This window comes from Leopardus geoffroyi, chromosome A3 (assembly GCF_018350155.1).
Source record: "Leopardus geoffroyi isolate Oge1 chromosome A3, O.geoffroyi_Oge1_pat1.0, whole genome shotgun sequence".
In the NCBI taxonomy this organism is placed as follows: Eukaryota; Metazoa; Chordata; class Mammalia; order Carnivora; family Felidae; genus Leopardus; species Leopardus geoffroyi.
Window position 1 is genome coordinate 38,719,655 of NC_059336.1, and position 24,104 is coordinate 38,743,758.

Sequence of the window (24,104 nt, forward strand, 5' to 3'; positions counted from 1 at the left end):
TGGGAGAAAATATTTGAAAAAGATAGATCTGATAAAGGACTGTTATCTAAAATACACAAAGAACTCTTAACACTCACCAGTAAAAAGCAAACAACCTGATTAAAAAGACCCTAACTGACACCTCACCAAATAAGATACATACATGGAAATTCACATATGAGAAGATGCTTCACATCATATGTCATCAGGGAAATGTAAATTAAAGCAACAAGATACCGCTACACATCTAGTAGGAGGCCAGAATCTGGAAAAATGACAACAGTAAAATGCTGGCGAGGATGTATGTGCCACAACAGAAAGACTTATTATACACTGGTGCTGGGAATGCAATATGTACAGCCACTTTGGAGGACAGTTTGGTGGTTTCTTACAAAATGAAACATATTCTTACCATACAATCCAGCAATCATGCTCCTTGGTATTTACCCAAAGGAGTTGAAAATGTGTCCATACAAAATCCTGAAAGTGGATGTTTATAGCATCTTTATTCATAATTGCCAAAACTTGGAAGCAACCAAAATGTCCTTCAAGTCAGAGGATGAATAAGTTAACTGTGCTACATCCAGACAATGGAATGCTATTTGGCACTAAAAATGAAATGAGCTCTCAAGCCATAAAAAGATATGGAAGAGACCTAAATGCATATTAATAAGTGAAAGAAGCCAATCTAAAAAGTCTACCCGGTGCATGATTTCAACTATATGGCATTCTGGATAAGGCAAAACTCTGGAGAGAGTGAAAAGATCAGTAGTTGCCAGGGGTTGGGTGGGGAGAGGAACAAATAAGCAGAACACAGTGGATTTGGGGAGCAGTGAAGATAGTTTGTAAGATATCCTAAGAATGGGTACATGTCCTCATACGTTTGTCCAAATTTACAGAATGCACAACACCAAGAGACAACCCTCACGTTAACTCTGGACTTTGGGTGGTGATGATGTGTCAACATAGGTTCATTTGTAACAAAGGCATTGCTCTGGTGAGGGATGTTGATAATGGGGAAAGTTATGCAGATGTGGGGCAGGGAGTGCATGGGAAATCTCTGTACCTTCTGCTCAATTTTGATGTGACCTTAAAACTGCTCTAAATAAGAAAGGCCTTTAAAGAAACCAAAAGTACAAATCCTGCACTTGATGATCATTATACTCCCTCCAGACCAACACTACTTGGCCTGGGCAACTGCACAACCAGCTGGACTGTTTTGACTGAACCGATCTGACACTTAAGTTTATTTTTGTAATGCATTAAATTTAATAAATAAACTAATTAGGAAGAAGGGAGAAGTTCAACTTTCTGTTTGCGTCAATCGATTAGTTCTTGAACTAAATTGAAGGGTTGCTTGAGTTGTTTGACAAGCTCCTTTGTGTGGTGAGGGTGAGAGTCTGTGTGTTTTCATAGAACTCGCCTGTCAGTGCAGTCAAAACTGTGTGTGGTATAGACACAGCTCACCAAGTGTTCTGACAACTGATTAAAGCCAAAAGTTCTTTTCAATCCACTGAGTTCCAAAGGTGCCATGTAAATATGAATTTTACTTATTTATTTACTTCATATTTTTCCCTTTGCTGGAGGACTTGAAGTGATTTTGCAATTTACAATACCATGAAAAATTAAGCACTTAGGACTAAAATAAAAGGGTTCATCTATGGCAGTGGTTCTCAAAGTGTTGTTCCCAACCAGCGGTAGGATATCTCCTGGGAGCTTGATAGAAATACAAATTCTCAGCCCACCCCAAATCTGCTAAATCAGGATCTCTGTGGGGAGTTGGAGGGAGGCAGTAATCTGTGTTTTAACAAATAATTCAGGGGATTCTGATGCTCACTCAAGAATGAGAACCATTGGCCTAAAGGAATAAAAAGATGGGACACTACCAGATACCTCAAATAAGCCCTTGATTTCCAATAAGCACTGAAGAAGAGATCCTAAGAACTTTCTATGGTGCTTTTATTAATACTATGTGTCTTAAGCAGAGTTCTTCTGTGTGTTTTTAATTCTTTCCTTTAATCTTTGTCAATTCAAGCACTGAGTTTAGGTCAGACAGAACTGGTCAAACAGAGAGCAGCAACCTGATAAAGATGGATTACCATAGAGCAATTTAATTAAAACTAGCAAAATACCTAGAATCCAAAATGGTCAGTTTAGTTACACTAGTTGACTTTACAAATAAATTGATCAACAATGCAGCAAGCTAGTTGTTTACTTGGGAATTAGCTATAACAACTCAAAGCACTTAAATCTACTGAATGTGAATTATACCAATAAAATAATACCAGATTAGCTTTACAAGATTAACAGAGTTATCTTAGCAAAATAGAATATGCCTTAAGAAGAAAGGAATTGCATATCCCTGTCATGGCTGACTGGTGTCAGGGCAGGCTGTCTGAGAAGTACTGGAAGGGAGACCATCACAGAGCTTCCCAAGAAAGCATACCCAAGTGACAAGCATTTCTCCTTATGCCCTAGCATGGAAGGTTCCATCGTGAATCTGCCCCAGATCGTGGCTCTAAAGAAGAAATACAAGGCTTACCTCTACGTAGACGAAGCTCACAGTATTGGGTCCGTGGGCCCAACTGGCCGGGGTGTTGTAGAATTCTTTGGACTGGACCCTCGAGATGTTGATGTGTTTATGGGCACATTCACCAAAAGCTTTGGAGCCTCAGGAGGTTACATAGCTGGAAGGAAGGTAAGAGAGGGACTCCCTGTGTCTATTTAAAACCTGAACACTCTGGGGACACAGTCTGCAGGGCTTCTCTGGATTCCGTGAGGACTTCAGTTCACTTCACCACACCTCAATAGATCATGGCAACCCAGATACAGTGGCTTCACAGCCAAGTAGACCCAGAATGTCAAAGAATTCAGTCTCTAATAGTGAATAGTAATCACATTGTAATAAAATGACAACACCAGAAGTATACACAAAGACTTAGTACAAGGAGAGGGATGGTTCACTCTGCAAGGTAGTATCTAAGGAGTCTTAGAATAAATACCAGTCTTGTAGACAAATGATAGGGGAAGGTATCTTTCAAAAAGAGGGAATAATGTATAGCAAACCACAGAAATTGATAAGGGAACGTTACAGAATGAGAAGTAGTTTGGTTTTTGTAGCATGAAAAACATAAAACAGGTAATAGCAACAGTGGGCAAAGGTCAGATTATTAATGAGGTGACCCTGTGCTACAAGTTCTGGGTTTTAAGAGTTTTAATCAAAGCCATAGTAAGATCAGATCAAGAGATTTTCTCTGCAAAATAATTCTATCCCACATTTTGGATAAGCCATACATCAAATTGTGTCACCCTCTAATATCTTCTTTGTTAAGATTTTATTTATTTATTTATTTTAAGTAATCTCTATCCCCAATGTTGGGCTCGAAATCATGACCCTAAGATCAAGAGTCACATGCTATGCCTACTGAGCCAGCCAGATGCCCCTCTAATATCTTATCTACATGATTTAAAATTCTCACCTGATGGAATCGGACTATTGAGTGTTATCCCTGTTGTTTTAGGGCCAATATCATCAAGGGGATTGCCAATATAAACCAATAAATGTTTAAATGAAATTAAAGAGAGGGGTGCCAGGGTGGCTCAGTAGGTTAAGCATCCGATTCTTGGTTTGGGCTCAGGTCATGATCTCATCGTTTGTAGGATGGAGCCCCATGTCAGTCTCTGTGCTGCGCATGGAGCCTGCTGAAGATTCCCTCTCTCTCCCTGTCCCCCACCATCTGCCCCTCTCCCCAACTCATGTTCACTTGCTCTCTCTTTCTCAAAATAAATAAACTTTTAAAAAATAATAAAAAATAAAAGAAATTAAAGAGAGGATTTGATTGATAAAGAAGCCTGTTGTCTGCCCTTTATCCAAGTCCTGATAGCTGTCTCATTCAGGCCTACACCTGTCCCAAAGTGACTTATGACAGTGATGTTGGCTTCACTGAGGAGGCACACTGGGCCCAAAACCCGTGCATGCAGGTGGCATCAACAGTTTCTCCAAAATTCCCAATTCCTTACTCATTACTTACACACAAGAGTTCAGACTCCTGGTAAACCAGTTAGACAAATTAGGGATTGTAGCCGAATACAGTCTATTCACTGAAAGCCCATGATTTAAAACAACAGATTTCACTGTGGTCCCTTACCTTGCCATGAGATGCACAAATGCTTCAAATGTTCAGAGTATTCAGTGGTCTTGACCCTTCAATAAGCATTACTTTCTTCTAAGCTCAAAGCATCGTTTTCCATCCTCCCTCCACTGGCCTTTGGGAATTAGTTTGGTAATGCTAAAAACATAGGGAATGCCTAGGATCTACAAAATTTAGCTAAATCTGGTGAAAGGTTAAACGTTCCCTTCTCAACTGTCGAAGCAAGGGGATCAGAGGGTCTCAAATTTAGGAGGTCCCTTATCCGGGTTACATTGCTTTGTGAGCTTGTGGTTTTGTGATTACTTTAGCAGCAGTTCTGAGCTACAAAATTTTTAACCGAGCGTAACTATGTTTCCTGAACCAAGGGCACCTGAATAAACTGAAGCAAGCATATCCTTGAAATGTTGTCAAATTTGGTAGATGTCACATTTTCCCCCTGGAGTTCCTTCATCTGATATCTGCTTTAAACAAAGACCCCTGACTGGCCTGAAGTCAGGTCCAGCTCACTCGGTTCTCTCTTACTCTCCATCCTAAAGTCAGGAGGACTGTTTTAAAAGTGTAACTCGTATTCATTTGGGACAGACACTGGGCAATTGTGGAAAATTATCATTTATATTAATTGCAATGCAGAAAAATGTTCATTTCCTTGCTCTTTAAAATACTCATTCTCTGCGCGCGTGGATCCAGCGAAGGGCATCATCCTTCCCCTCACCCATTTCCTTTCCAGAGGAAAGGTCTTCTCCAGGTCTTCTCCCGCTCCACACTATACACTGCAGTCTCTGAATTTACCACTAGATGGCAGCAAGAATTAGAGCGTGTTTGGCAGAGGTCCATTAGTCCCTACAGAGACTTACTGCCCTAAAAGAGCAAGATGCAAAACCTAGAAAACATAGGGCAGTTTCCAAGACGTGGAGGCCACTTGAGAAAGTGTTTATATGTGCCATTCCCTGATGAGTTCAAAATCAGTTAAATACACACCTGTCTGGAATGGTTTTGGTGAGTCTGTGATAAACTCAGATAAATTGGTTTCCTTCCAACCTGCTATGCCTAAGAGTTAATGGAATTTTGGTATCTGCTTGTCTGTACCTTTAGTTTTGTTTTTTTTTTTTTTAGTTATGTTAATTTTATTTTTTTTAATGTTTGTTTGTTTATTTATTTATTTTTGAGAGAGAGCATACATGCATGAGCAGGGGAGGGGCAGAGAGAATCTCAAGCAGGGGATTCAGACAGGACGTGGGGCTGGATCCCACCAACCGATCCCAGGAACTGTGAGACCACGACCTATGCTGAAATCAATAATCTGATGCTTGGGGCCCCTGGGTGGCTCAGTCGGTTAAGCGGCCGACCTCGGCTCAGGTCATGATCTCGCGGTCCGTGAGTTCGAGTCCCGCGTCGGGCTCTGTGCTGACAGCTCAGAGCCTGGAGCCTGTTTCAGATTCTGTGTCTCCCTCTCTCTGACCCTCCCCCGTTCATGCTCTGTCTCTCTGTGTCTCAAAAAAAAAAATAAATAAAATAAAACAAAACGTTAAAAAAATTAAAAAAAAATAATAATCCAATGCTTAATCAACTGAGCCACCCAGGTGCCCCAAGTCATATTAATTTTAAATTACGTGTGGTTTCCATTTAACTCATGGTTTTCAATTCTCTGGATTTTGGATTATTTTTGCAAAAAAAAATTTTCACTTTGACTTTGTTTTGAATTAGGATTTTTAATTGATAGGTCATAGGATTGGACAAGTGCTAACAGTTTTAATTTGAAAGAAATCTTTCCACTTACCTATTTAAATAATTAGAACAGTTTTCAGAGTTTAATCATATTTTCTCCCGGATATTTTGCAGTGTATACTTCAGTTTGGGGGTGTACTGCAAAATATCCAGGCTTCTAACCTTTGAGTACAAAAGCAACAAAATTTACCCCTAAAAATGTTAAAATGCACACACTAGAACTTTACATTTTTCTGAAACCCTAATAATTTCAATTTCACTATGTTCATGGGGTTCTTAGTGAATCTTGAGATTTGAAAATAATTACTTGGGTCAAACTATCTAGAAAAGGGTACAACTGTCTGGCTCTCTTTTTAAATGTCAGTGTTAGGGTTAAAAGTAGAGAGACTATGTTCCTAATAGCAGTTTCTAGGAGGCTCTAGAAGTCTTTGTGGAGTTGATCAAAGTCAGGACTACAGTCTTTGTTAGCCACCAGACATGTCACAGAAAGAAAAGTGTTTGGAAACAAGGGGAGAAAAAAATGATTTGGTGCTAAGATAGTATCACTGAGAGTTAAGATTCTGTCTTGGCCTCAGGCTTGCTGTCAGAGAATGTCCGACAAAGTCGTCTCTGCTTGTTGTAATTTACTGCCCTGGCCTCGACCTTCTCTCCCTGCTTTAGGGAGACCGCCCAAATGGTCTCTCCAGAGCCAGCAAGATTTTGCTATTTTGTTCACTTTGAGTTTAGAACTGCTGTAGATGATCTGTGAGCAACCCAACTTGGAACATTCTGTCCTTTCAAGACCTTTGAGGTGAAGTATCAGATAATGACTTCTCTCCACCTGTTAGAGCCTGAGCTGATGGGGCTAGGTTTCTTATTTTCGTTTTTTAATGTGTGTGTCGATCCAGTTGCTAAGGAGGTGTGGTCAACACTGAAGACCCTGATTTTGAGGGGTCCAAATTGTCTCAGGCATGGATCCTGAGTCCCCTTGCATGCCTGCTGCTAACCACTGGCTTTCATGGTCTCCATAGGCTGAGAAGATTGCAAGCAAGTGAAGAAAAGGTAGCCTTAATGATTGATAGATGGCAGGGCTAGAATTCTGGAGGAGGGAAGTCTGACAGGGCAGCCAAGTTTGGGGTGAGCGTTAGCCCCAGAAGCCTGTGTGCCAGACAAAGGCAGGCCTCTTGCAGAAGCTAGCTCTGCCCTGTCTGCTCAGCCCCGGCTATATTTAACAGCCCTTTGAAGTAAATGGGGGTCATGGTATGAACACCGAGATGTTTATTCTAAGAGCCTCCTGTCTCACTTCCTCAGCAAACTACCCTTGCCCTTGAACTCCAGGCCTATGGGTAGAGAAAATAATCAGGGTTTTGAACTTACAAAAAAGACTTGGAAACCTTGGTAGGAGGAGACCTCTAACCCACCCTGAAGGAAGACATAACCCAGACTTTCCTTGAAAAGACCAAAGCAAACTCTTAATTCATGGCTCCTGGTGCCCAGTGGGGGAATGAGAAGAGGGAACCAGAAACCAGGCATCAAGACCTTCCTTGATGCTCAGCAGAAGTTACTTAAAGAGCCCCACTTTCTGAACCACACAAGAAAACTAGCGCTGTCCACAAACTAAGACCTTCAGAGGAAGGGGACCCAGTCTATAAGAAATAAGATGGTGGGCAAGACAGTCTTAATGTTAAAAGGGAATGATAACTGCTTTAATGAGGCATTTATTCAAACTAAGAATGCACATGACCTTGGCTTTATGAAACTTCCCAATTTGGAAAGGAAAATTAGAGGCTGAGGACATTGAGAAGAGCCCTTTAGGGACGCAAGAAAGCTTTGTTTTTTTTTCTTTGATCTTTGTCAGTGATGCCCCAAAACGAAGAGAATGTTTCTATTCTTATTCCTAAGCATACAGCTTAGTTACCCTCTATATACCCTATATACTTCAGGGACCCTCCCCATCCTTCCTCAGTCCCTAAAACCCCTCTTCTTTTCATTAGATCGTCAGTATTTACCAGGCCCCTGCTAGGTACCCACCATTCTGGACTTTAGAAGAGTGTTTAATCCATCCCTGCTCTCAAGGGGGTCTCACTCCCCTTGGAGAAACAAGAGCAATAGCCCCAAAGAATTTTGACACTGATGTGATTCGGTCTGTAGTTTAGTGCTGTTGACACTTGAGTATATTAGGGATTCTTCCCACCTCCCCGCAAAAAGGAGCAATCTGTGGATCAGGGAAAGTACCACAGTGAAGTACAAGTGAAGGTGGTAGTCTCTGTGCTCCCCTGCCCGCCTCACCACATGCCAGGCCAGCCCCTCTGGTCTGGAGAAGTATTGTAGTGTGGTGCTAAGGGTGGGGATTCCAGAGCCAGGCCGTTTGGGTCCAAATCCTTGTTATCCAACCATGTTTTGGTTGGATAATGAGCCACCCAAGCACATCTTTAAGGATTTTTTAATTTTTTTTCATTTATTTTGGGGGGGGAGTGCAGAAAGAGAGGGAGAGAGAACCCCAACAGGCTCTGTGCTGTCAGCCCAGAGCCCTGTGCGGTCTCACAGACTGTGAGATCATGACCTGAGCCGAAATCAAGAGTTGGACACTTAAACTGACTGAGCTACCCAGGTGCCCCCTAGGTACTACATATATATTAACTCATTTAATTTTCATAATGACCCTGAAGTTAGCATTACTATTATCTCATTTTTCAGAGAAGAAAAGTAAAACCCAGAGAGATTTAGTAACTTGCCGATGGTCACACATCAGTAAGTGGCAGAGCCAGGATTTGAACCCAAGCAGTCAGGTTCCAGAGCTTGTCCTGTAACTCTTTGGTCATGCTTCCCTTCAAGGGAATAACTTTGTCGTGGGAAATTTTCTCTCTACTCCCGACTGACTCTTTATGCTTTGCTGATAAGATGCTGGCCTCATTCCTAATTTTAGCACATGCCCATGCCTTTCCCTTCCTCTGCATCTGTCCAAATCCATCCATCCTTCAAGGCCAGATCACCTCCATGAAGCAGCCCTTTCCAGCCTTAGTCCACATGCGCTCCCATCATCCTGTCACCTGTGCCCTACCCACTCTCTCTTACTCGGCTTCCCCAGCATTGTCAGGAGGCACCAACTCTCAACAGAGAAAGAAAACCTTTGATGTTGCTCATGGAGCAGCACTGAGCATAATGCTGTGAAGAACAGCTTGGCTTCAGCTACCCTGGAAAATGACCACCTCTCTCTTTCTCTCTCTCTCTCTCTCTCTCTCCCTCTGAGCTGCACACTCTCCACCCCACCCCTGCCCCCCAATCCTCCAGAGTGAACTTTCCAAATATTGTCTGGCCAATGCTTTAAGTCAGGCCATCATGATGCACATACTCTTTGACTATGGTGAAAACCCACCCAACTGCCTGTATGAGATTCACTAAACAAAAGCATAGATGGAAACTTAATTTTAATTTTAATGTAAGTGGATAATGGCTACCAGGGACTAGTCTTTATATCTTCCTTCTCTTCTTAGGCTCCCATATCTAGAACAGAGCCTGGAGCAAGTCCTTGTACAAATTTGCTGAAGGAAAAATGAAAGCAGAGAAGAAGGCCCCGGGGGTAGGGAGAAGAAAGAAAAGGGACAGGAAAGGATAAGAAAAGATAGGGAAGGGAAGGGAGGAAGGAAATACTTAGGAATGGAGAAGAGAAAAAGATTTAAATGGAGAATTTGAAACAAAAAAGGGAATCAGAGTAGAAGGAAGAAACAAAAGAAAGAAATGAGTATGAAATGAAGGACAATAGAAAGAAAGTTGGGGAAGAAGGATGATGGAAGAGGAGATTTAGAATGAAGGACACATTGAAGGAGGCAGGAAGGGACAGAATGGAGCTGCTAGTCCCCCCCATGGGCCAGGTAGGTGCATCTCATCATCAACCACCTGTGAGATGGGCCGTTCACTTTACTGAGGAAGATGAGCTAAGAATGCTTAAAACGGTGGGACCCCTGAGTGGCTCAGTTGGTTGGGCGTTCGACATTGGCTCAGGTCATGATCTCACAGCTTGTGGGTTCGAGCCCACATTAGCCTTGCTGCTGTCAGGGCGGAGCCAGCTTCCGATCTTCTGTTCCCCCTCTCTCTCTCTGTCCCTCCCCCACTGGCACTCTTCCTCTCAAAACTAAATAAAACATTAAAAAATTTAGAAAAAAAGAATGTTTAAAATGCTTGTGAACAACCATAGTACCCATTCTCCAAGCGAGATGGAAAAGTGAAGGGTGGGCACAGTCCCAGGCTTAGGGGTGGAAATGGGTGTTTAGGAGGAGATGGGTCTGCCCAAAGCAGGGCTTTACCCAGTTCACCTTATGAGGGAATAGATTAGAAAAGACCCCTCAGTGGGATTCTAAACTGTCTCCTCATCTTTGAACAGAAGGTGGCTGATCGTTTTCTGACTCATTGCTAATCTGAGAACTATCATCAGCCCACTAGCTCTTCTGCAGAGCATCCTGAGGGTCCTAAGCCATGAGCCAGCACAGGTGGACCAGTGGATGGTCCAGTCAGTCAATACTGAGCACCTCCAGATGCAAGCTTGTGGCCCTCCCCACTGTAGCATTGTGTTATAGGAGCTTCTTAAGGCTTTCAGCAAGTTTACCTGGGACCTTCTATTTGGCCTCAGGAGTCAGGCATGCAAGCAAAGAGTCATTCCTATCACTAAAGACCAGCATCTGCAGTGGGTCAGCACTCCAAATAACGTTGCACAAAAATTGCAATAGCTGTCTGCTGACCAAGGCATAGCCAGAGTCTATCTGGTCCTCATGTATAATCTGGTTTAATTTCCCACCTCTCCCTTCTGCCACTCCCTTTTCTTCTTTATCTGTCTTGATTCTTTAAGACCATTCCTCCTCTTCACTGAAGCCCTCCCTCCCCATCTCCTCCTCTTCACTGAAGCCCTCCTTCCCACTCTGCTCCCACTAGCAATACCCATCTCTGTCTTCCGAAGTCTTATCACCCTATTGCATATACAGGTTTGCATGTCCTGTTACTTTTCCTCCCATTACTTTTCCCTGGGCACAATCTAATGTTGTAGGCTCAAGGGCAAGAAGCGCATCCTGTATTCTTTGGAGATTCCTGCATACAAAGCCAGTGCTCCTACGTGCTAGGTACTCAACAAATGTTTGGGAAATCGTTTTTCCTTTACACATGTGGTTTTGCCTTACAGACTTTAACTCCGAATTCTCAGCATCCCACTTTTGTATGCCATGTAGGTTTTTGAGGGAGAGGCTAAGAAGAAGAGATAACACAAAATAAACCGTTTGGTGATTCCCCCTTGAAAATCAGACCACATTTGAGAATCAAATGTCTTGTCCTATGGTAGGTGGGGAGGGGATGAGATATAATTCTCACCACAAACACTGAGACTTATTTGCCTTCTTTTGGGGCTTACTCTTTTATTAAAGGACCTTGTGGATTATTTACGAGTTCACTCACATAGTGCTGCTTATGCTACATCCATGAGCCCACCGATAGCAGAGCAAATCATCAGATCAATGAAATTTATCATGGGACTGGATGGAACCACACAAGGTAAGAGGGTATGAGGGGAGCACAACTCCCATAAATCCTTCCTTAAACTTCTCTCTGTCTCCCTTCTGCCTTATCAATCTGCCCCCTTCTGAGATATATACCTTTGTCTTTACCCAATTTGTAAAATCAATTTGTACAAACCCAATTTGTACGTGATAATTAATACCCCATAGTACAAAAATACACTAGCACACACACAAAAAGAAAGAAATGCTTTTTTTTAAGCAAAGAAAACTTTCTAATTCACCTCTTAACATGATCTGCAAAGTTGGATAATTTTGTGTGATCAGTTCCGTTAAAATGAAGCAAACAGCGGTATGTGTTTGCCTGTGCCTGCTTGGGGCCGTCACTTGTGTTTCCCTGGAAACAAGCCAGAGGTTGGGCAGGGGTTGGTTACCACTGCCCACTTGAGGATATGTGGACAGAACACACACGACAACTTCCCAGTCATTTTGCAGACATTTGGGTCACCACAGCCAAAGTGTGTTTCTTTGCTCAAGCCAAAGGAGCTTAATCGTCTCTTTGAAAACTTGTTTCATCAAAGCCTTTTGGAACTCTCCTTCTATCTCTTAGATACAGCTTACAGAGCTTCTACTACATATCACAGTGGGGATACAATGATGAATAAGAAAGTCTTGCTGCCAAGCAATTGAGTGAGTGCATTTATGGAAGTAGCAGATTATCCTGGCCCCAGGACTGGTCCCTGAGCCATAAAATCCATGTGCCCCCCCCCCCCCCGCCACCTCCCAGCTGGTGGGAAGCCCTCCATTGTTGAGTGCAACCTTCCAAGCCTCCTGCTTCAGTACAAGCATGGGGAGATCCATTTCCCAATTTTATTAAAACAGCAGAGTACTTTATTCACATACAAATTTTACCCAGAAGTCTCCTATATACAACAGATCGGAACAGGGCTGAGCTGGTTGAAGTTGTGTCTCTACCTACCTTCATGCTGGCAGCCCCCGAGGTCCTAGTGCTCCCCAGGACACTGGTTTGAAAACCCCCGAGATAGACCTTTCCTTTTCACTAAAACAGGAAAATGGCTTGCAGAAAGATTTTCTTCTTCCATGTAAAATGCAGTGATTGATTGTTCTCCAAAGTCTCTTCCAACCTTGTCTTTGGGGTTTTATGATTCTGTCTGTTGTTGAATCGTCCGCGTGCAAAGGAAATAAAAATCCAATCTAGGGAGTCCATGTGGTGCAATGGTTAAAGGCATAAACTGAAAGCTGCTACCTGGATGTGACTCCTGGGATGCTATTTACTCGTGCTTTAACAAGTGATTTAACTTATCTGTTCACCTCTGAGCAAGTTTACCTCCCAATGTGTTGTTCCTCCCACTGTAAAATTAGGAAAATAATATTGATTGAGCTCATGTTCTGTGAAAATTAGGTAAATTAAGATATATAAAATTCTTAAAATTATGTCTGAAAACAATTATTTAGTGACCATCTTATAATTGCTCACTACTGTTATTTGCTATTATTATCGAGGTGTTCAAATCTCAGGTGATAAGTATTTGGACCACATCCAGGGATGCTGTAGGAAAGATTCTTATGATGGAAGAGAGGTAAGACTAGATGTCCTCCAAGGCCCTGGATTAGTCAGGATAAGAAAAGTTATGCCACCATAACAAATAAACCCTGAAAATCTCTATGGCTTCCTGGAACCAAAGTTTAGTTCTTGCTCATGCCAAGTCTAATACAAATAGACAACTCTCTGCACAGCTGTCCTCCATGGGGGCAGTGACTCAGGCTACTTGTAGCCTAAGGCTTGGCAGTCTCCTGGCAGAGAACAGAGGAGCATCCACCTGGAAGAGACACTTACCACCTTGCTTATAGTCCTTTGACCAAAACTAGACATATGACCACACCCAAATTTGTGGGAGAGGGAGTTAGTAAATTAAAGGATGTGGCATAGATAAGCAGATAATCTTTCAACCTTTTAAAACCAAAGCTAGAAATAGAGTTGTTCCCATGTGAGCTGTCCTAGTTGCATGAAAAAACTGGTCTGGAACCTCTGGCTTCTCAGGAAGCTATATTGATGATCTTCCTGAACTTCATGCATTTCTTAATGGAAAACAGTTGTTTGAAATTTAAGCTAAAATATGAGTTAAATGAATTGTCCTACAGTGACAAAAATGTATTATTTTAAAGGTGAATAACTAGGAGGGGTGCCTGGGGATACCTCAGTTAAGTGTCTGAGTGTTGGTTTTGGCTCAGGTCATGATCTGGTGGTTCATGAGTTCGAGCCCCACATCAGGCTCCACACTGACAGTGCAGAGCCTGCTTGGGATTCTCTCTCTTTCTCTCCCTCTCTCTCTGTCCCTCCCCTCCTTGTGTTCTCTCTCTCATGTAATGAATAAACTTGAAAGAAAGAAGAAAGAAAGAAAGAAAGAAAGAAAGAAAGAAAGAAAGAAAGAAAGAAAGAAAAGAAAGAAAGAGGAAGGAAGGAAGGAAGGAAGGAAGGAAGGAAGGAAGGAAGGAAGTTATCCAAAAATTAGGAGCACTAATTTTTTAAACCTTTTAGTGTATATGCTCTCAGAGTCAGTTAATTTACATGTACCCAACCTGATAATCATTTCCTTGCCTCCTCTGGATTGGTTTACCTCTTCATCACAGACAGAACTCACTCTGTTTATCTGATCACAGATGAAGATCTTCAGAAAAACCACATTGAAAGATTTGATCATTCGTTCTTTGATAGTCTTCTAGCATCAATTTTTCTTCCTCTGAGGTGGGAGATATTTCCCTTGGTTCTCTCTCTTAGCCTTCTAATTAATTAGTTGGTTATTATTCTTTTTACCTCCCAGTTAAACTTTCTCACTTTACTCCTTCTGCCATCTTAATAGGGAAAAGAAAGAAAAAAGAACAGAGAAGGCAATATGTGGTGTCTGTTTTCTAAGAGCCAAGATGGGAGGACCCAAGGGGAAAGACAGGACAATTTCTTTTCAAAGGGATGAACAAAGGAAAGTAATAGAAAAGAAAATTGACAGAATCATCAGCCAAGTTTCAGATGGTTCTGGCTGACATATCTTTTGAAGAATTCAAAGGCACCAGTGAATATTCATGCTGGCCTCATTTACAACAATGCCTGCTTTAAATGAAATGAATAGGACAGGTTGGGAATATTGCATTAACTCACCCCTTTCTGCTGAGATATACGGACACTCGGGGTAAAGTTGCCCGGAGCTCAAAGGGATGCACTATGTCATGCCAGAGCTGCCTTACAGGATCTGAGAAAGAGAGTCAGGCTCCGAGCCTTCATCTTTGGCCCACTCCACTGCAACTGTGATTGGAGCCTTTCAAGGCTTTGTTTCAGGTTGAGTTTGGGGAGCAGTTGGCCAGATCTGTCCCTTGATGAATATCTTCACTTTAATCTGCAATGCAAAGCCATAGGCTTCAAAGAGAGGCAAGCTACAGGAATAAGGTCAGTGTTCCTTTGAAGCCAAAGTTCAAAGATGAAATAGCAGTCTCAGTGAAATGACAATGTTTATGCACAGCCACCTTCACTCTGCAGCCAGGCTGCTCCTGGAGTTAATGCACACAGGCTGAGGGGCTGCAGGCCATGCATGCATTCCACATGCACCAAGGCCCTTTTAATCTCCTGGCCTGTCACATCGTGCTGCACAATAAGCCCAAAGTGGAGATTTGGTTTCTCCATCCTAATGGTGGTTGGGTGGTCCATAAGCCAAGTCGATGCTGTAAGCCCCTTAAAGGCAAGAAATGTGTCTTGAATTAATCTGGTGTTCCTGTGAGTGTCAGACCCGGTGCTCGGCTTAATAAATACGTCATGATTCACCTTCCATCTCACTGGGCTCCTCGATTTCAGGTCAGTGTTTATGCTAAACGAGATCTAAAGGATGTTTGTCTCACAGGACTGGAAGCCTGGAATCCATTCCACGCCCATGCGGCAGCTGGAGGGATCACTCAGTATTTGGGACCCTCTGTACCTGACACCACTTTTGAAGGGGTCCAGAAAGATTGCAGCTTGATCATTCTCTTCACCTAGCCGTGGCATAAGCCACCACAGGAGGCTAAGCCCCAAACCATAGCAACCCCCCTAAGAAAGCACTGGCAACGATTGTCTTATTATTTATTTAAATCTTTGATTCATATTTTTTTAATTAATCAGTAATATTCTTTTTGTACTTCCAATCTTGGCCTCCTTCCGCACTCTCCCTTTCCCCACCCTGGGTAATCTTTGCCTTCTCAGAGAATATAGAGGGTGTATCTCATGGAGGATTAAGGGTGTGCACTCTGGAGCAGCTGGTGGCTCAGTTGGTTAAGCTTCTGACTTCAGCTCAGGTTATGATCTCGAGGTTCACAAGTTCAAGCCCTGTGTCAGGCTCTGTGCTGACAGCTCAGAGCCTGGAGCCTGCTTCGGATTGTGTGCTCCCTCTCTCTCTCTGTCCCTCCCCTGCTTGTGCTCTCTGTCTCTCAAAAATAAAAAAAAAAAGTTAAAAAAAAAATGGGTGTGTGCAATCTGCGGCCAGACTGCACATAGCCCAGTCTCCCTGCCACCCTTGTTCTGTGACCGGCAAGCTACTTAGTCTTGCTTAGCCTTGGTCCCTTATCTTTAATTGGGGTCATACATAGGCATAAATAATGTGAGGGACTTAGCACGATGCTTGATACATAGTAAATACTCAATTAAAGCTAACAGTTACTATTATTTTAACTCATCTGCTTTCTGTCCTCCAAATTTTCAATAGTTTTTACTCATTCTAGGATTCTGCCTTTCTCTTAGACCTCCACCTACTCCATCAGCAAATCCCACAGCACATCCTTTGATGTATGTCCAGAATCTGGTCCCTTCTTGCCAGCCCCAACTCTACCTGTCAGCTCCCACCCGGATTACTGGAGTATCCTCCTGAATATTCTTTTCATTCTGCTCTTGCCTTTTGATGACTTGTTTTCCATACAGAAACCAAAGCAATCTTTTAAAGAAATGTAACTCAGAATACCCCTAGTGCAAAACTTTTCATTGCTTCCCATCTTACTGGAGTGTGGAGTTCAGAATGTGGTCTTCAAGGCTTCTCCTGATAAGGTCTTCTGTTTTCCCACCATCTTTCCACCATCAGTCCACTCCAAGCAGCTGGCATCCTCATTCTTCAGGGAACGGCCCCTGCATCGGGTCTTTGCCCTTGTTGGTCTCTCCAGACCAGCATTTCTGACCAATATCTGTGTGGCCCACTCCCTCACATTTCTGGCATCTTTGCCAAACATCAGCTGTGAGGGGAGCGACCCTATCCTAAACTACACTCTCTCCTTACCTTGCTTTAGTCTCCATGGCATTTATGAGCACCTGAAAAATTACATATGCATCTCCTCATTTTTCGTTTTCCCTCATTAGAATGTAAACTCCAGGTAAACAAGCATTTTGTCCATTTTATTCATTACACTGAGAATAGTGCCTGGCAGTTATAGTTTCTCAACAAATACTTGTTCAAATACAGAATCCTCTCTTTCCCTTTTAGCCCAGCAAATAAATGACTAGTCTCCACATTTCTGTGTTTGATTCTCTCCCTCCCCACCTTCTATAGGCACTGCCTCTTTTCTCAGGGGCGTTCATTTCCTTCATCCTAAAAAGTTTTCCCTTATCCCTTCTTCCTCTTCCAACAGCAAGCAAGTTGCCTGTCTTCCATTGCTACAGACCTTCCTGAAACACTGATTGGTTCTGCCTGCTTCCCCTCCTCCTCCCCACTCAGTTTTCAGCAACTTCATCTCATCCTCTGCCCATTTCCATGGACTCTGCTCCCTCCAAGGTCACCCCTGCTCACCTACTCCACTGGCCCTTCCCCAGCCAGACTGGTCTGACCTCTCTACCTCTTCTTCTCTTTGCAGTCTACCCTTAGTTGCGCAGACACTCTTCTTTTCTGGTTCCTTTTTTATTTTTCTGTCTGTTCTCCTCCCCCCCTTTTCTCTCTCTCTCTTTCAGTGCTTTTTTATTTATTTTTAAGAGAGAGGGAGAGGGGCGCCTGGGTGGCGCAGTCGGTTAGGCGTCCGACTTCAGCCAGGTCATGATCTCGCGTTCCGTGAGTTCGAGCCCTGCGTCGGGCTCTGGGCTGATGGCTCAGAGCCTGGAGCCTGTTTCCGATTCTGTGTCTCCCTCTCTCTCTGCCCCTCCCCCGTTCATGCTCTGTCTCTCTCTGTCCCAAAAATAAATAAACGTTGAAAAAAAAATTAAAAAAAAAAAAAGAGAGAGGGAGAGAACAAGCAGGACAGGTGCAGAAAGAGAGGGGGAGAGAGAATCCGAAGCAGGCTCTGAGGTGTCAGCCCAGAGCCCAATTCGGGGCTGGATCCCATGAACTGCAAGATCATGACCTGAGTCGAAACCAAGAGTCAGATGCTTAACAGACTGAGCCACCCAGGCACCCCCCACTTCCCTTCTCTGTTAGACATGTTCCCTGTCTTCATTTGCCAGAATTTCATCCTCTGTTTTCTTTACATTTCCCTCTGCATAAGCACACACCCCCCCACACCCTATCCTTTCCCTTATGCAGAAACATGGGTCTCAGATCTGAGCCTGTATCATAATCACCTGGAGAGATAGTGGAAATGGATTGCCAACAGTTTCTGACTCAGAAATGCTTGTTGCACGTCTCACAAGCTTCCAAGCAATGCTGATACTGTGGCCCCAGGGACCACACTTTGAGAATCACAGCTGTATGATGATCTGTAGTCATTTTCTCCCTCCCATCGGATTCTCCCATCACTCCATGAAACATGAAGTGATGATAGGTGACACGTAGACAACCTTTTCAGACATTGGTGACATTATAATTAGAATATAAACGTAATGAGCAAAGCTAGATGTAGACATAGGGCAAGAATCCCAAGAAAGAGGCTTGACCATGGTGGGCAAGTTCAATGCTGAGATGGCTGATATTAAATATTCAAAGATTTCTGCTTGACTCTTTTGATGAAAAGATGGCCCAGAACAGATATTTTATCATCATCTGTATTATGGCCAATGCACAATTAGGGCTTAGCACATTTCTTTTTAATTCAACTTGGAGAATATGTTTTGGAAACCTACTATGTATCAGGCACTGTGCTTACCACCAGTGATATGAAGATGATGGTTTCTATTCGTAAGAAATCCACAGTCCATTAGTGCCTGATAGCCAAGGGCTTTGTGCCCTCATGAGATACTTGTGCTCACAATAGCCTCTCCCTTAAACTTGTGCTTCCATATAACTTTTTGAAGTACATAAACTCCTTAAGAGTTCATGATCGCAATACTGATTATGTTGTTTGATTTGATAATAGACATCTGACAGAGAGACTGCCATTTCTCTAATAATTCGTGTCTCTTGGGTTGGACAAGGTACAATAATTACTTCAAGTCTTAGTGCATCTTCAATAGGTGGAATCCATTTGGTGAGAAAGGAGATCCCCAATGGGCAACTGCTAAGTTTAAATTAAATTATGACAAATGAAGTTTAATAAGTTAAAATAAATTATGACAAATATTTCATATTCATAACTTGGGAAGAATGGCTTTTCCTGTAAATACATGGGGTCTGCTTGACTTTGCACTATAATTGTCAGCCTCCTATTGGCTACTCATTTCCCTGCTGCGATTGTTACAATTTTAATGACATGGTGTGGAAATGATATTGACACTCTTCTAAATAAACATGGCCTACTCAACCTGATATATCTATTGAATATCAGACTAAGATTTTGGAATACTTTCAATTTCAGGTCAGGATGAAATAGCAACTATATTCTTATCAAGCACTTACTTGCCTCCTTGCCAACCCGCAGCCTATAGACCAATTTATCCAAATATCTAAGTTTAATCCAGACATGTAATATTTTTACTTTTTATGGAAATCAATTTTTTTGATATAAAACTTAACCAGAGATAGGAATAGTTTTGGAACAATTCTAGCTATAATTAACAAGTCAGTACTTAAATTTGAATCATTCCATTGGCTAACTCAGTTCTTATTTTACCAAAATGACGTGTGGTAAAATCATAATATCCATGGTGTAACCATCCTTCTCCCTTCTGGTTCTTCAGGGCTAGGCTGTTGAGATGGTCACCAACTTTTTGAATCACAAAATGTCTTTTTGCTGTCATATGTGTGGAAATATTTGATGTTTATAATTGAGTGGCCAGTAGTATCCCTAGAAATGAAAACAATAGTGAAAATTTACTTACAAGAAAAAATAAATATGGAATACCAATTCCTAATGTATAATACCCAATTTCAGTAGACTACACCTTTATTATTGTTAATAAAATATCCTATGCTTATACAATAAAGTTAAGAAAAATGAAATTCTCTTTTTTTCTTCAAAGTCATACTTGTCCCTTTTTACCCTTAAACAGGGAGTTTTGGGGTAACAGCAGAGATGTGTCTGGATACTGCGTAGGTAGAGGAAAAACTAAAAGTAAAATTAAAATGAAATAATAAGGGGTGCCTGAGTGGCTCAGTCGATTAAGTTTCCCACTTTGACTCAGGTGATGATCTCGTGGTTTGTGAGTTTGCCCCAAGTCGGACTCTGTGCTGACAGCTTAGAGCCTGGAGCCTGCTTCAGATTCTGTGTGTCTCCCTCTCTCTGCCCCTCCCCTGCTCGTGCTCAGTCTCTCTCTCTCTCAAAAATAAATATTAAAAAAAAAAAAAGATGAAACAATGATTTATGTTCTTCTTGGAAATAAGGCAATTCATCATACCGGATCCTCAAAAAGATGGGAATTTCACAGGATGGGTTTTTTTTTTTTTTGTTTGGTTGTTTTTTTTTTATTTTTTATTAATTTTTTTTTAACATTTTTATTTTTGAGAGACAGAGAGAGACAGAGCATGAGCAGGGGAGGGGTAGAGATAAAGGGAGACACAGAATCCCAAACAGGCTCCAGGCTCTGAGATGTCAGCACAGAGTCTGACACGGGGCTCAAACCCATGAACCATTATTAGATCATGACTTCAGCTGAAGTCAGATGCTTAACCAACTGAGCCACGAAAGCACCCCTCAACAATAGGGTGTTTTATCTTTTTAATTTAATATGTTTTCTAAAATTTTTAAAGTTTATTTTGAGAGAGAGAGAGAGTGAACACACACACACACACACACACAGACACACACACTCGTGTGGGGGAGGGGCAGAGAGAGGAAGAGACAGAATCCCAAGTAGGCTCCACGCTGTCAGGCAGACCCCACTGTGGGGCTCAAACTCATGAACCATGAGTTTGTGACCTGAGCTGAGATCAAGATTTAGATGCTCAACCAACTGAGCCACCCAGGCACCCCTAATTTAATATATTTTCTGAATATAGTACACAGAGATTATTACTACAAAAGATAACACAGCCACAATATTACTCATATCCTTCCTTGATCATATTAGATACTACCAATCAAACTTAGATATTATCAAAATCATTACCTCAATTCTCCACTTTCAATATGAATAAAAAGCTTAACAAGCCTAACAGAGCATGGAAACCTAGGTTTTGGTGAATTTGAGCAATAAGGCTAGGGAAGGATGGGGACACTGAATCTGCAAATGGAAGCTAAGTACCTCCAGCCATTGTGCCAATACAGGAAATTCTTCCTCAAGCTGGCCTCCTTTGCCCGTCGGCAAATCAAAACAGTGATGGGCCCAGGATCTGAGGAGGAAGTATTAAATAGACACGCTCCCCAACAGAGGGCCTCCTGACACTAAATCTTTCTGAGATTTTTATTTCCTGCATGACTTGGGAAGTATTCAAATAACATTCCATCTGTGAAGAAGTCCTTACCTGGGCCTCAGAACTCTGTCTCCACATCCCATGCTGCCTTTGGCAGGGTTGGGGAATGAAGGCTCTCAGCTAATGGGGTCGCTCTCCTTTTTCCCTCTGAATATCAGCCTCTGGGATGCAGAGGCTCTCCGTGCCTGAAATGAGGAGGGGATGTCTTTTAAATCTACATTTGGTTATATTTTTTTAATGTTTATTTATTTTTGAAAGAGAGAGAGCGGGGTGGGGGGAACAGAGAGAGAGGGGGACAGAGGATCCTAAGTGGTCTCTGTGCTGACATCAGAGAGCCCAGCCCAATGCAGGGTTCAAACTCATGAACCGTGAGATCATGACCTGAGCTGAATTTGGATGCTTAAATGATTGAGCCACCCAGACACCACTACATTTGATTATACCATGGTGTCACTATTTTATGGTAACATTGTTTATTCTAAAATTAAAATTGGGTAGTCTGTCCCTTCATTGCAAAATCCCCAGTTCTATTCACTGAGAATATCTGAGGGGCTAAAGATGACTGGTTTCTATGCAAAAAGCAACAGCTAATGGAAAAGGAGCATACATTCTGTTAGTTGAACAAGTTTAGATTATGTTCAAAATCACAGATAAGTCAAAAATTGTCACTGATAAAATTTTTCTTAGCCTGACAAACAAATCTATCTTCAAAATGAAAGAAAACAATTGGGACTTTCTCTGATTCCCCGGAGGCTTGCCACATTTCCTCATGTTGATTCCTCGACCACCATATAAGACCTTCCTTGCTCCGGACCCCAGACCCAAATGCCCTTATGCTTTCTGCCATTCCAGCTCATCTCTCAGAACAGTCTCAGAACCAAACTCAGGGTCTTGAAATGGGGGTTCATGCTGGAGTGACCTTTCTAACTCCTGCCACCAACCCAGAGGGATCTCCCCTAACCACCCTTTCTAAAATATCACCCTCTTCTTTGTGGGTTACTCTCTTTACTCACCTGTTCTGCACCATGTTTCTTCATAGCACTTGCACCACTTGGAATTGTATACTTGCTTCCCTGGTTATCATCTGTCTCCCTCAGGAGAACACAAATGCTGTGAGGGCAAGGACACTGTCCCCGGCCCCAAGCAGTACATGTTGACTGAATGAATGACTATATTCAGTGTAAGCTTTGGCCATATCCCATCAACTATTCACCAGGAATTGGTAGCTTCTTTATGTGTGTTCATGATGTTTCCTCTCTCTGGAAGGTGTTCATCTCTCCCCACAACCCACTTATACCCATTCTTTATCTCCTAACCCCTATTCAGCCTTCTAAGCCCTATCTCAATGACTGCAGTCAGAAAATATTCCTTCCCTCCTCCATCTCCTGCAATTTTCCCCTCCTCCAATGTTAGTCACACACTCCCAACCCAGCCCTCCAAGTAGTTAGTGGTTGGTTAATTAATTGTGCCTTAAGTATCAAATATGTAAGTGAATGAATAGATTTGGGGCCATGCAGATTTCCTGGACAAGGCTTAGAATCTAATCACCACCTATCAACAATTATGATATTGTTTCTTTATAGGTTACCTATAGAATTACTTTGGTTCAAATACTGGAGTTAGAATCACTTCCTTGACAAGTACATGTGTGGACCAAATCTAGAGTTCCTTTTCTATTCTTTTGATAAATGAATGTTTTTATATTATTACATATACTAAGACTTTGTCTAGACACCGTTGAATACAGAGGTGAGTAAGCTGGGTAATTCAAGCCAATGATACCCAAAAAGCAGAAGTAAAAAATGGAGTTTTTCCTTTAATTATACAAGCAGTTAGCTGAATCCCTTACTTAACATTTCCTATGGAGACATCGAAAGCTCAAAAGTGCATGTGACTTTTTTATACACAGTAATCAGCAAGACCTGGCCACCAGCTAATCCTCTCCATCCAAGGCAAAGTACATATCTAAAATAGAGAAGAGTAGGTTGATTCTTAGGCATCCAAAATGGCATTTTCCACTGAATATGCTGGAGGGACCCCCATCTCTCCCCTCCTCCATCTTAATGATGATTTGCACTTAGGATCTTTTTCAATCAAGAAACTTCCATGTTTTCATGACGTTACTTGGTGACTAGTAATGAGAGGTTGAGAAACTAAAATTCCCGCAGAAAAATTACAGTTTCCCTTTACACCATAGAGTCAATGAAAAGTAGAAGAGCGTTAGGATTTTAAATCCTTGAAAGTTTTCATGGTATATACAGTCTTATAAGGCTAGTGTTAGTTAAAGTAATTCATTCTTGTAACAGACAAGTCCCAATATATTAGTGACTTAACACAATAGAAATTTATTTTTTGGCCATATAAAGTCCAAAATGGGTGTTCCTGTTGGACAGGTAGTTCTCTTCCAGGAATCTAGCTTCCTTCCATCTTGTCGCTTCTCCAGCTTCAACATATGGCTTCCAAACTTGCCACTGAAGAGGAAGGAGAATAGAGCATGGTGTATATGATGTTTTTATGGGCCATGACTGGAAAGGCACATTTCATTTCTGCCCACATTCTATTGGCCATAACTCTATTGGCCACATGACCTTGCCTGACCACAAAGGAGCCACGGAAATGAAGTAACTGTCTGCCTAGAAGGAAATGGGTTCAGTGAATAGCTAGCCAGTCTTTGCCACAGTACTTAACCTCAGTCCAGGACATTCTTTCCCCAGACTTTTGATGGATGTATACTGTAGGAAGACACTGTATACTTTAGACAGTTTCCCAGTCTTTCTCTATTGACTTAGTAAATAAACTCTTGACCAGGAATGGAATAAAAGTAGCTAAGAAAAGAAAAAAAACAAAGTCCAAAGAACCGAAGATGAACCTCTTTCCCTTTTATAGGGACTCTCAGAGCTCTGAGTCTGGATTTTAGTACAACCATTTCTGCTTCTTTTGCACAGAACCTAGTCCCAGGCCATGGCAGTTATCAAGATCATTATCATTATTATGTTGCTAAAGTCCTCAATACTGTGCACTTTTTGGAGACAGAA

At 42.1% G+C, this 24,104-nt stretch overlaps 1 protein-coding gene across 1 annotated transcript in view; it reads left to right on the forward strand.

Moving 5' to 3' along the window:
• The window catches only part of SPTLC3 (serine palmitoyltransferase long chain base subunit 3), a 134,796-nt gene that overhangs the window by 86,716 nt on the left and 23,976 nt on the right, over positions 1–24,104 (forward strand). The window contains exons 8-9 of the mRNA XM_045445325.1: positions 2,458–2,677; positions 11,243–11,369. Of these exons, the coding sequence (XP_045301281.1) occupies positions 2,458–2,677; positions 11,243–11,369 (347 nt within the window). The remainder of the gene's footprint in view (positions 1–2,457; positions 2,678–11,242; positions 11,370–24,104) is intronic.